Below are 13,830 nucleotides of genomic sequence, written 5' to 3'. Positions count from 1 at the left end.
AAGTAACATTTTTCTTTCCAAAAGCATGTCTTGAAAGACTAACTCTCAGATAGTGCTTTTGACTGAGGATCAGAAGCCAGTCTTGAAAAGGGTAAAGAATGACCCTTTACATTGACCAACTGGTCAGGGCTATATTTGAACTCTAGGAAATGGCATGTGATCTGCACAAACAAATTGGGACACTAAAGATTACAGTGGTAATAGCTGTACTGTCATCTAATAAACACAAAATTGCCTACATTAAAAGTTCTACTTCTCCTGATTTCTGCTCTTTGCTCAGAGCAAAAAGTCCTGGCAAAGGAGTCAGGTTCTGTGACCCGGTAATGATACTAACATGATGGGAGAACTTGAACAAATTAATCTGACCTCTCAGAGCCTCAATTTCCTCATTTTTACAATGAAAATGTGAGAACAGAAGTTCTCTAAGGAACTCCTAGTTCTAAACTGCTCTAATTCTAGGTAGTAGTTACAAGTCAATGCTAATGCTGGCTCAGGGCAAAGATGGGACAGGGAGAAGGTTGCTCCTAGCCTAGGCAACAATGTGTGAACCAGACCACTTGGGTCTTCTGCACATCTCTACCCAAGTTGGACACAAAGACAGTTCATCAGAAGAACACCCAGCTGCTCCAGCACTTCACAGCCACCATTAACTGTTTGGCTTTTGGTATCTCAGTGAGTATTGGTATTAGAGGCTGCCTGATTGCAGCAACCTTAAGATGATGTTATTCCTCACATACAGTGAGAATCTGGCCATCTCATCAGTTTTTTCATCACCCTCTTGTTTCCTACAGAAAATTTCCAAAATTCATCTTTACTTGGAACTGCAAATTCTCTGCAGCTCTCTCTTCCTGTGGTAAGCAATGAGGCTTCCCTAACAGGAAGTGTCCGCAACTTCTCCAGAGTCTCTACTCCAGCTGTTAGCTCGTCATGGATACTGCCATCACCCACTAGCAGCTCATTCCAGTCACTCATGGGTAGTGCCTACCTTTACCAACATTCTAGCACAACTATGTTGTCTGGGGTTACTGGCCAGAGCCCGGTGTCCATTTCAACTGCCTCCTATCCAAGTGTTTTTGATTGGGATATGACAGGAAGCACTGAAAAATCATCCTCACAAGGGGACCTCACTGTGACTCTCATTGACCAGGACAGAACTATTTCTTCCATGTCTATGACAGCCCATTATGATCAAGCTTCAGATACCAATACCATGGTCCCTCTGTACCCATCACTGTCTGCCAGCCTTGTTCAGGGAACATCATCTCAAATTTCAAATCAAGAACATAGCCTGTCACTTCCCTACCAGGAGGGCAGCAAGGTCTATTACTACAATCAAAGCACACTGGGACCACTACTGTCTGGAGAACTTAACCCCTGCCTGCAATCCTATGGCTCTATGTCATACACAGGAAGTATGTCCTCTGCCTCTCAACCAGAAATGGTGATGGTGCTAAAGGAGGTTCAACCTACAGATGTCCTACCAGTTACCTCCACCCCTAGGATCTACTACTCTGTGTCTGCTCAACCTATCACAGAAACAAGTTTTGAAGGTAAGTACAAATAGCAAAAAGGGACAGCAATTAAAGAGGATCAAATCTGCTCCTAAGAAGTGAGTCCACAGATAGGTAGAATTTCAGTCCTGAGACTTCAACCACTACCTTTGCTTAGTGTTCCCCATTGTCAGACTCTACATAAGAACATCTAATATAGGTGGGAAGGTAGAACACTATAGTGGCCATCTAGGATACCTGTAAGAGAACCCCAGGAGTATGCTGAGGGCTACCACACTTTTTGCTGTCCTCATGTGCCAATCAGTTCCCCTGCATCATCACACTGGAATTAACTCCCTTCCCTGATATATTGCTTTAGTCCCTTTGGAAGGCACTTCAGAACTCTTATCGTGGTAGTGACATTTTAATGTTCCTTGGTTTGCACCAGGATTTAAGACCTTGTGTCCAGAGATCCTGTCCAAAGCAAGCAGGCTCAGAATCTGTCCTTGCTTGTCTATTGCATGAGGAAGAGCTCCACTCACTCTCCTAATCCATGGAGTGAAGTGTGTTTACTCTCTCAGCAGAGTGAAAAAATGGAAAGGACCTTACATAAGAATGCTGGGATTTATAAAACATTTCATATGTTTAAAAATCACTACTTTTTATTTGACTTATAACAACTCTATGAAATATAAAGAAAACCAAGAAACAATGATATCAAATGATAACCAGTAAGAAGTAAGACAGTCACTGCCTGTGCCCTAATACAGAGTCTTGTCCATAGTAGCCAAGAAGAGCTAGTAGAAATGCCTTGCCCTCTGTTATAAGGTGCCTGATTCTGTCTTGGTGCGTAGAGAGAGCATCTCACTTACCGGGGACTGACTGCTTCCTTCATTCCTTTGTAGTGATGGAAACTTCCCTGGGGATGGACACTTCCCTGGGATTGCAAACTCCAGCCCAGACACTTTGTCTGACACAAACGCCAGAATTCTCCAAGTCCTGCAGAAGGAGAAATATCCAGCTAATTGAGAGTAACCCACCTTCTGACTTTGGGGACATTTCAATAATAGCTTCAGTCCAGAGTCCTTCTGATTTCTTGGCACTGCCTCCAGCTTCCACCCAGGAACAAAAAGAGAATAAGAATTTGGATGAGACTACAACCAAGCTTTCAAAGTCTCTGGATGCCTACCAGATCCCAATAGAAAACCAAGATCCTCCACTACTCCCTTTAGAAATCCCTGATATCCACCAGCTTCTGGCCTCCATTGATCCTCTCGGCCAAGAGGTGCAGCCTGGTTCTAAAACTGTCAGTCTAGGAAACAGCAGCCTGAGTCTTGAACATCAAGGCACAATCGAAAGTGAGATTGAGTCTGGCAGTAGTTTTTCAGACATCTCTACGCTGGTGAAAGATATTCACCTACCAGAGCTCTTCAATTCCTTAAAAGATCTTGACCAATCCAAAGATCTCACAGCAATTAAAGCCAAAGATATGAGAGCCAAAATGGTGAATCAGTCACAGGAAAAGTCCAGTGTCATAAAGGGTCCCTCTGATCAAGTCAGGAAGAACAAGCATAAAGCTTCTGAGCCTATCAGTGGTGCTCCCAAGGCCAAAATCCAGCCAAAGAATCAAGAGTGCCTAATAGGGGAAGAAGTGATTGTTCTCAGTGCTGTAGGCAAGCATTCTAACAGCAAACCTCAGAAAGTGGCATCCAGCAGGAGCAGCAACACTAAGGGTCATGGGCAGGAAAAGACCAAAAGGACCAGAGGAAACAATTCCAAGAAAGCTGAAGAAGGTAAGCAGTCAGGGAACAAAGTCGAGGCAGAAGAGAAGCCAACAATTCCCAAGATGAAGCGGAAGAAAAATCAACTTGAGCTTAGCCCACAGAATTTTAAAAAGCCTCGAAGCTGCCTAGGCATGCACATGCTGGAGTCTGTGCAGGTTTTCCATGCACTGGGAAAGAAGAGTGATAAGAAAACTGGACTCTCTTCCTCCTGGAAGCTGGGAAATTCAAGCAACAGCAAAGACCCTCGGTTATCCCAAACTTTTAAACCATGGCTGGATACCCAATGTGAGGGTAAAGGTTCTGAGAAAACTCAAGTCAAAGCCCAGAAAACAGATGGCAGTGCTGGAAAAGAGTGTCCATCTCCATCGCAGTATGAGCTGCCACCACCTGGGAAGGTCAAGTTGATACCTTTGTCCTTTCCGACCCTGGACAAACCTCCAGCTCGACCTATTCCTCGGCGGCCACATTCTCTGGCTTCACGTAGGCCTGCTTCAGCTAACACTGCCCAGCCTGGTTCTACTAACTCAGCTCAACCTATTGCAGTCAATCCATCCCAACCAGCTCCTGCCAATGCATTTTCGACAGGTCCTGTCAGACCAGCTCAGCCTATTTCAACCAATGCAGCCAGACCCAGTTTCACCAACCCTACCCAGCCTAGTGAACCTCAGTCTGCTCCTTCTAAGCCTGCACCTTGCAAAACATCATCTTGTACTTCCGTCCAGCAAGAGCCTGTTTTCACTGCTGTGACCAAGGCCAAGTCACCGCCCAAGCCTCAAAACCAATTTCCACTCCAAGACTTCAGCTGCCAACCAATTCCATGGAGGAAACCCAATATTTCTGGGCCAGTACTATCAAAGCCTATCACAAAAGAGCAGAGGCCAGAGCGTGAAGCCATGAAAAGGAAGGCTCAACAAGAGCGTGAGAATGCTGCCAAATACAGCTCTCTGGGGAAAGTGCAGTTTTTCATTGAGAGGGAAAAAGAGATGGAAATTTCACGCTACTATGGCTACGTAAAATAAGAGATGCTCAGATTATTGGTACCACTTTGAGTACTAGCTGGTTTTCCACATATAGATAGATAGATACAAATTTCTCTATTAATTCCGATATATTTTAAAATCTTAATAAAATTGAATAAATGTAATAAAATTGATTAATAGCAGAGTAATAAAGAAGTCTTTTGAGTTTTGATGTGCGGTTAAGTGTGGTTTTTCTTTGGTGGAGGTGGGGATCAAAGGCTGCATTGGAAAGAAGGGACTTAAAGATGGATAGGAGAATAGGGGCAAAGGGATTAAGAATTGAGGAAAGAGGAAGGAATCTGTTCCAGGACTAGGAAGGCGAAAAGGGGAGAAATTTTATGGATTCATAGAAAGTACCAGGAATGGGGAAAATAGCAGAAGTGAGACACAGAGTCTAAGGTTCGGGCTAAAAGAATAAAATTAGAATTAAGTTGACAATGGGAGAAGATGAGCCTGGGTTGACCACAGAAATGTAAAAAAAACCTTTCATGAAGTATAGCCTTATCTCTCGTGACCTACCAGATAAGTATTTTGGAAAATAAGATACAGGACACATCTCCAACAGATTTAGGTTACCTTATGTGTATATGATCTACAGCTGAGAAAGGTGAGTACAAAACACAGGGGACTCTACCAAGGGAGTGACAAGCAGTTATCCTGGGGACAGCTGAGAACCAGGGCCCTAGTCAAATGAATTCCATTAGCATGAGGCCCACCCAGAACAGGGCCTGGAATATAAACCACCATTTATTGACTGAATACCCGTGCAGGGGGCCAGCCACACGCACTACTTTCATTAACCTTCACAAGGATACACAAGGCCCGTACCACTGTGCCACTTTACTAGGCTGGTTAAGCAATGGGCCGGGTCACAGTGCATGCGGAGCAAGGCCTCAATGCCAGGCCTATGGGGCTCCCAAGTCCTCAGTGATTACCAGCGCCCATAGGCGGCCAATCTGGCTTCCAGAGCACACCATCGGCACGAGATCAAACTTCTGGAGGGGCCTAAATATTAAGTTAGGGGCCCGCCATGTCCTCCTCCACCGACCCCGCCGCGTGCTGCCTTCTTGGACCTCCGCCATCAACCGAAACGCGCGAGAAGGACCAGCTGGTTCCTTCCATTCCCCCAGGATGGCGCTTGACGCGCATGAGCACTGGGTCACCTTCAAAAAGCTGCAGGACGCAGGCGCCCAAGGGTCCAGAGGCGCTCCTGGTGGTCCTGGAGGCTCAGCACCAGGCAGGGAGGGAGGGACGGAGAGAGAAAGGAGGAAGGAAGGTAGGGAGGAGGGAGGAAGGTAGGGAGAAGGGAGGGAGGCTGTGGGACAGTAATGGGAGGTAAGGGGAGGGCAGAAAGGGAATGGAATAGGGAAGGGGGAGGTGGGACAGCGGATCCTGACTATGGGAAAGTCAGTAATTTACATTTTTAAGATATTTGTGGAGATAAAATTTCTTTTTTGAGATAGCATTCACATAACAAAATTCACGGTTTGAAAAGATACAATTCAGTAGTGGGATGGCGCCTGTTTATAGCCACTGCACTCCAGCCTGGGCAATGTAGCAAGACTCTGTCTCTTCCTTTAAAAAATAATAATGAAATAAAAGTAAAAATATACAATTCAGTGGCATTTAGTACATTCACGGTGTTGTGCAACCATCACAACTATGTGATCCATAACATTTCCATGATCATCAAGAGAGACCCCTCTATCCATTTGTAGTCACTCCCCACTCACTCCTCCCTCTGGCCCCAGGCAACCACCAATATCTACAGATTTACCCTTTCTGGACATTTCACATAAAGGAAATCATACAATATGCGACCTTTGATATCAGGCTTCTTTCACTTAGCATGATGTTTTCCAGGTTCACCCATGTTGTAGTGTGTGTCAGTGCTTCACTTCTTTTCATTACTGCATAGCATTGTGTTGTATGAATATACCACATTTGTTTATCCATTCATCAGTTGCTTCACATTTGGGGTGTTTCCACTAGTAACACATTAATGTATAATTATAGTGATTGAGTCAGGATATTTAGAGTGTCCATCACACAAGTACACTGCATTTTTGTTAAGTATAGTCACCCTACTCTGACAGCACACATTGAATTTATTCCTTCTATCTTATTGTATGTTTGTACCCTGTAACCCACTTCCCTTCATGTGGTAGACAGAGGAGGGGCAATCCCCAGGCCCCTGGAGGAGTGCTCGGGTGAGGGGCAGTAGCAGCTACACTCAGGCTTTGGCAGTGGAGAGGGTGGGGCCGGGCTTAGTGGCCCAAGCCTGGGTTGGTGGGTGGGGAACATGTGTCCCTGTCATACCTCAGTCCTGGTGGGACTCACCCCTCAGCCAGCCCCAGGTGCAGCAGCCTCTGCCCAGCTCATGACCAAATCCCAATGGCACCTTGCACCCTGCTTGCACTAACTTCTTGGCCCGGGAAGCTGCAACCCACACCTCACTCACTTCTTATCCCTACCTGTGAGAGCACTCCCAGCCTGTGCCCCAATCCCAGCAGAAACTGCCTTAGCTTCCATAAACCTCAGTCCCGGTCCCACTGGGCTCCAAGTGAGTGTTCACTTGGCCAAAGGCTAGGTTTCAAAATGGCACCTTGCTATAGCTGTTTGGATCTCAGAAAGGGTGTGGGACCCAATGTGAGCTCCCTCTCCAGAGCAATTCCACCCTACAGTCTCTTGGCTGCTTCTTATGTTAGTTTCAGAGCTTGGGGGAGGGGAGGTCAAGGGGTTGTCCCTAGCCAGGATTGCATGATTCTACAGTGGGGATATGGGCCACTGAAAGTCTCCCATTCACACTTTCCCTGCACTGGAGAGTCACTCCCAGCTCCCAGCTGGTCCAGGCCAACCAGCTTCCTCTCTTCCTTCTCCTTCCCTGATGTTAGTGTTTCTTGTCCCTTCTCTGTTGGATTCCAGTGTTCTCTCTTGGATAATGTATTTGAAGTGCAACTGTCTATAGATGATTTCAGTTCTTCTAAGTGGAGGAGGTGGGCATGAAATGCTTCTAGTCAGCCACCTTGAAGCCCTAGTCTTCATTTCTGAAATTTTTTACTGTTAATTCTCTTCTGAGTTCTATCATCTAACCTAATTCTGATTTATATTGCTTTTTCATCTTCTTTTATTGTGGTAAAATATGCATACTATAAAATTCACCATTGTAACCATTTCTAAGTGTACAATTCAGTGGCATTAAGTAGACTCACCATGTTGTTCAACTGTTACTGCTCTCCATTTCCAGAACTTTCTCATCATCCCTAACAGAAACTCTGTACAATACTCATGGAATAATAACCCCCCATCCCTCCTCCATGTTCTTTCATCTGTTTCCTTGTTTTTCCTAATGTCTCTTAGCTAGTTTTGAAATAACAGGTTACTGTTTTGATCTGTTTGGTGGGCCTTTATTACTTGCTCCTGTGGTCTGAGAGGATGCTATTCTGCACCTCATTCTCTTTTTTCCTGTAATATCTTTGCATGGGATTTGATCTCAATCATTTTCTGTTTTATTTAGGTAAAATTAGTTTTTCTGCACTTCAAAAAGGAGGTACATTTGAGGATAACTTTTCTAAGTTCATAAAACACCTCTACTGTTTGTGTTTTCTTTTAATGTAGAGTTAAAAAATATGGTGTCCTGCTGTGTGAGATTCCCTGTCTGTTCCCCACCTGACTATTATTGTTCCTCCCAGTAATTTCTCTTCTGTGTGTGGCCACTTCCTGGAAAGGAGCTCTGGCTGCTCAGTCTAGAGTCTAGAGGGGCTAGACTACTTCAGCCTTCAGATTCTATCACAGGCCGGGTGAACTTACTCAATTCAGGATTGGGCAAAGCCTCTCAGTTTCAGCTGCTCCTTTCAAACTAGCCCACAGTGCTTTTCAGTAAACAACCACTGGCATTTTGAAGGCCTCCTGCCTGCTACTCCCTCCTGTGCAGATGCTAATACCAGGCAGGTGCCCGTGGGTGATGGTTTGCCCCACTCTCTTGTTCTAAGATTCATAAGGAAAGTTTTTTCTTCTGGTTTTATGGAAAATGCTACTCATGAGTTATTGGTTTTATTTGATCTATTTCCATGAGAAGATTTAGGGGGGGTTCAAAAACTACACTGCTGCTTCCGTCTTTATGAAATCCTGCTCAACCTTTTGACATAATTATTTTAAATGTGAGAGTCTTACAGTTTTCAGTTCCATTTGCCCCAAACTAGTTAAGCCTGCATCAGAGGAGGCTTTCAGAGTCCCTGTGTCTAACACAGCACCTCGTGTCTGTCCTTGCTGAGTTCACGTTTTAGATGAGAAGTCAAAACACAACAGCCTGGCCAGGCGTGGTGTCTCATGCCTGTAAACCTAGCACTCTGGGAGGCCGAGGCAGGCGGATCGTTTGAGCTCAGGAATTCAAGACCAGCCTGAGCAAGAGTGAGACCCCGTCTCTACTGAAAAATAGAAAGAAATTAGCCAGACAACTAAAAATATATAGAAAAAATTAGCCGGGCATGGTGGCGCATGCCTGTAGTCCCAGCTACTTGGGAGGCTGAGGCAGGAGGATCGCCTGAGCCTAGGAGTTTCAGGTTGCTGTGAGCTAGGCTGATACCATGGCACTCTAGCCCAGGCAACAGAGTAAGACTCTGTCTCAAAAAAAAAAACAAAAAAAAACAAAAACCACAACAGCCTAAAGAGCTCATGGGTGGAGAGACATTTGGAATAAGCTGGGCAGGTGGAGAGCCTGGAGACAGGACTTGGTCAGAAATGTGTATGTTTTCTGTCTTTTCCTCCTTCTTTCTCGCTGTCTGTCTGTCTCTCTCTTTTTTTTTTCATACGGACAGTGTCTCACTCTGTTGTCCAGGCAGTGTGCAGTGATGTGATCATAGCTCACTGCAGCTTTGAACTGCTGGGCCCAAGTGATCCTCCTGTCTCAGCCTCCCAAGTAGCTGGAACTACACACATGCACCACCACACCTGGCTAATTTTTTTCATTTTTTGTAGAGATGGCATCTGGCCATGTTGCCCAGGCTGGTCTCAAACTCCTGTCCTCAAGCAATCCTCCTTCCTCAGGAATGCAAAGTGTTAGGATTACAGGCATGAACCACTGCACCTGCCCTTTCCCTTGTCTCTATATTTACTTTTTCTAAACTGTATCTCCAATCTCTGCTCCTCTCCCCACAAAACTTGGTCCATGCATAGTTTTCTTCATCTTAGTCAATGACAAAGTCATTTCTTTCCAGTTGCTCAGGCCAGAAACCATTGAAGTCATTTCATTCCTTTCCTCCCTGCCCAAGTGCACACCTAAAATTTCAGCAAGGTTCATCTGCCCTATCCTCATATTGCATCTAGAACTTGTCTACTTCAAACCGCATTCCTCCGTTTTCATTCTGGTCCAAGCCTCCATCATTTCCTGCCTAGATTATTGCAATATCCTTCAAACCCAGAGGTTCCCAAACTTTCTAGATTCACCAAGCCCTTGTTGTCTGACTCCTAGGCCAAAATACTTAAAATACTTAAACTACAAAATACTTAACAGTCTATATTAAGTAGTTAGGTGCCAACCATTGAATAAGTATTTATGGTGTAGTAGGCTGGATAATGGCCACACAAAGAGAACAAGTCCTGATCCCTGGAACCTGTAAATGTTACCTTATTTGGAAAAAGAGTCTTTGGATGTGATGAAACTAAAGATCTTGACATGGAGAGATTATCCTGGATTATCGGGGTGAGTCCTCATTACAATCACATATGTCCTTATAAAATACAGACAGGTGGAGAAGAGGAAAAGGCAATGGCCACAGAGGCAAAGATTGGAGTAATGCAGCCACCAGCCATGGAATGCTGGCAGCCAGCAGAAGCTGGAAAATGTGGGAATGAAATCTTCCCAAGACGTCCGAAGGCAGTGCAGCTCTGTCAACACCTTAATTTTATCCCAGTGGTTCCAATTTCAGACTTCTGGCCTTTAGAACTGTGAAGGTAAATTTCTGTTTTTTAAGCCATCAAGTTTGTGGTGATTTGTTATAGTAGTCACAGGAAACCAATACAATCCTCCCTTAGTAGCCCTTTGAAAAACAGTGTATACAAATTAAAAGAAAATTCTATTTCACTCTTAACTAGAACTACTTGCTAATGGGATAGGTGTGCCTGCTGGGCAGTGTACAACGTCTCAAACCTTGGAATGAAATTGGACACTGCCACCCTCATTTCCTGTTCCACGTTGATTTTCAAAGGATACATGCTTTTTAAATGAGCGACTGCCAAAAACCCAGCTTCACAAACACATGGCACCCTTGAAAGGAATGTGGCACGACCTGATGCAGAAACTGTGAACTACCTACTAGCTAGAAGCTCCCACCGTGTCTAACACATGTCAAGCATTGCTATGAATCCTTCACAAATTTAAAATACCCTGCTACACCCAGATTAATCTGTTCTCGTTTCCTGGGGACACTCTGGTGTACCTTTGAACCACACTCCCAATTGGTTTTTCCTTGCCCCCTAAAATTTATTGGCATAGCAGCCACAATGATCCTTTTAAATCATAAATCAGATCCTGTCACTCTTCTGCTCAAACCTGCCCATAGCTTCTCATTTTTCTCATGGTCAAAGCCAATGTCCTCACAATGGCCTGCCTATATGGCCCTACCTACATGAGGGGTCACCAAACATTTTCTGTAAAAAGCCAGACAGTAAATATATTAGTCTTTGTGGGCAACATCATCTCTGTCTCACCTTCTCCACTCTGCAGTTGTAGCAGGAAAGGTGCCACGTGGTTACGTTCCAATAAAACTTTATTTACAAAAACAGGCTGCACTCGTTCGCTGACTCTTGCCCTACGTCATCTACTGCTATACTGCTCCCTTTCACTCACTCCACTGCCATCTTCCTGAGCCCCCTTCCTGTTTCTTGAATATACCAGCAAGCTCCTGACTCAGGTCTTGCTATTATTCCCTGCCTGCAATGTTCTTCTCACCTCCTTCGAGTCTTTTCTCAAATGGTACCTTCTCACTAAGGCTTTCCCTCACCACATTATTTGAAATTGCAATCGCCTACTTCCACTTCTCACTTTCCTCAATCTGATTCTCTTTACCAAGGCCCATTTGTCCCATAGTACTTTGAACCTTCTAATATACTAGGTAAGTTACTTCTTTATCATGATAATTGTTTATAATCCTCCACTCCCTTGCCCATCACTAAACTGTAAAATCCTTGAGGGCAGGGAAATGTTTGTCTGCTTTCTTCACCAAGTGTCCAATGCCTTAAATACCGTCTGGCACGTAGTAGTGTAACAGAGGGAATGGCCTTAGAAAGGGGTGGGGGGGGAATATTTTCTGTCTCTTAAACCTTCTCACTCTTTGTGGAAAGTAAAACCTGCAGCCCTGCCTCTGCCCAGTGGTCCAGAGGGACAGGAGAATGTCCTTTTATCTTTGTGCTAGGAGATGGCTCAGTGGAACTGCTGGGGGAGGTCGCAGGGATTGTCTTCAGCACAGATGGGACAATCAGAATCATCAACTGTAGTTAAACAACAATTGCCCTCCCTTTAAAAGCTCTGTATTTCTGTTTATGATTAGGACACTGGCATTTTAGACAGGCATCTCCATCCTCCTCATTTGCCAGCAAATTTGTCCTCCTTCTTCTGAGTCCCAAGCTTTTGCTAACAGTAGGTAATCGATAAATGTTTGTTGACTGGCAGGCTAAGTGAATGTTCTTCAGAGTATAAATATAGTGTGGCATGCAATTTTTATCCCTCATTAAAAATTACAGTGCCAGGTCTCAAGCCAATATTTGTAAAAACAAATATGTAAACAGGATATAAAATGATAAAATCCCTCACCCAAAGTGTGCAATTCAAATAGCCTTAAAGTTTCTCATGTCATGTAACTCTTCTCGAAATTTGCAACCTTGAGAATGGCACTCTTACCTAAAACAAAGGCTTTGAATTATTAGAAAATAAATTATATAACTCAATGCTAACTAGCAGGTAACAAAAGATGAAAATATATCTAACATAAAACAGATTCCTCATGTGCACATGTAAGCACAAATGTTAACAATAGACACACATTGAAAATCTTTCCAAGCACGCATGAGAACTCATTTTGTAAACCAGTCGTTGTTCTGGGCAATGGGACATACCAGTCTTGAAACAAACTGCAGGTGGAGCTCCAAACCACAGTTTCATCAAAAAATGCTACTAGTTTTACTATAGGGACATCTTCTCAAGGGACATCTTCATCAGGTCATTCCAAATGAAACTGAAAAGGGATATAATTTGCATGCATTGATAATGCACAAACTTAATGATCCCAGTGCAGTTGCTACATTGCCCTTTCTTTGAACCAGCTGATCCCACATCTTTTTCTTCCCAAGGATTTACTTTTCAAATTCTATTTGTCATTTTATATTTCCAGTGGGTTCACCGCAAAAATGTTCACAATGGGAACAATTCTTCTTTAGTGCACCTTGCAATTTTGCCTTCAGAGCACACCATTCTCTACCAATGTTCAAGATGGGATGTTTATTGTCTCCATACATGGAACTCACATTCCCCCCCACCCCTGCCTTGGAAACATTGCTTATCTTTTAAAGATATTTTTCCTTTTGATGAGTCTAAGCCTTCTCCCATGAAAGCCTTAAAAAACAAGAACTGAGGTTTATTTTTCATTGTGGTAGAACCACACGTGACATAGATCCATGAGCATAATAGATTCTCAATAAATGTTTAATTCCATTAATGAAGGCATTTCACCTTGAGGCTTTATGCTTCCAGCTCTAACTACCTTGTAGAGAAGACTGGTCAAGAGTATAACAATATTTCTTGAATGTCATCTGGGGCTGTAAGCCGTTCTAGGCACTCAAGATAGAACTGTGAGCAAGTAAGAAAAAGAACTTGTCTTCCTGGAAATTATATTCTAGTGGGAAATGAAAGACAATAAACAACCTAAACCATATCAGACAGTGGTAAGGACTATGAAGAGAATTAAAATAGGACCACGTGATAGAGGGTGACTGGGTAGCTACTTAGAATGGGTGGTCAGAAGTTCTCTTTGACAAGGTGACATGTGAACTGAGGCAAGGATCACATGACAGAGCTAGCAAAGAGCAGGGTAAAAGCACCCCAGGAAGAGGAAACAGCTGCACAAAGGTCTTGAGTAGAGCAGCAGAAGTTCAGATGATGTGGCAGAGAGTAGCAAGCACAGAGGTGAGTGGGAGATGAGGTCAGAAAAGCACAGGGGCCCAATCGCCCTGGAATCCAGGGTAAGGAGTTTAGACTTTTATTTCAAGTGCCATGAGAATTCATGGGATGGGTCTAAGCCCAGGAGTGAAATATGACTTTTGTTTATTTTTTTTCCTTTTCTTTTCTTTTTCATGGGTCACCTTAACGTAGAAGAAATATGATTTTTGTTTAAAAAGATCATTAGCTGCTGTTGTAAGAATGCATTATAGTAGGCAAGCATGGATGTCCTTCCTGTACTCATGAGATTACCCCTGTAGGTATGGCATTTATCACAGGAGTACAAGACAACCCCCCACCAAAGGTCCTCTGGGCTTGCCAACCTT

At 43.9% G+C, this 13,830-nt stretch overlaps 1 protein-coding gene across 1 annotated transcript in view; it reads left to right on the top strand.

The window, feature by feature from the left end:
* Positions 1-4,293, top strand: part of LOC105821473 (chromosome unknown open reading frame, human C2orf78) — a 7,915-nt gene extending 3,622 nt beyond the window's left edge. The window contains exons 2-3 of the mRNA XM_012658168.1: positions 792-1,550; positions 2,396-4,293. Of these exons, the coding sequence (XP_012513622.1) occupies positions 792-1,550; positions 2,396-4,293 (2,657 nt within the window). The remainder of the gene's footprint in view (positions 1-791; positions 1,551-2,395) is intronic.
* The last annotated feature ends 9,537 nt before the right edge of the window (positions 4,294-13,830 follow it).

This window comes from Propithecus coquereli, unplaced genomic scaffold, assembly GCF_000956105.1.
Source record: "Propithecus coquereli isolate 6110/MARCELLA unplaced genomic scaffold, Pcoq_1.0 Scaffold578, whole genome shotgun sequence".
Taxonomy (NCBI): domain Eukaryota; kingdom Metazoa; phylum Chordata; class Mammalia; order Primates; family Indriidae; genus Propithecus; species Propithecus coquereli.
This window is presented reverse-complemented; position numbering and strand designations above follow the sequence as displayed.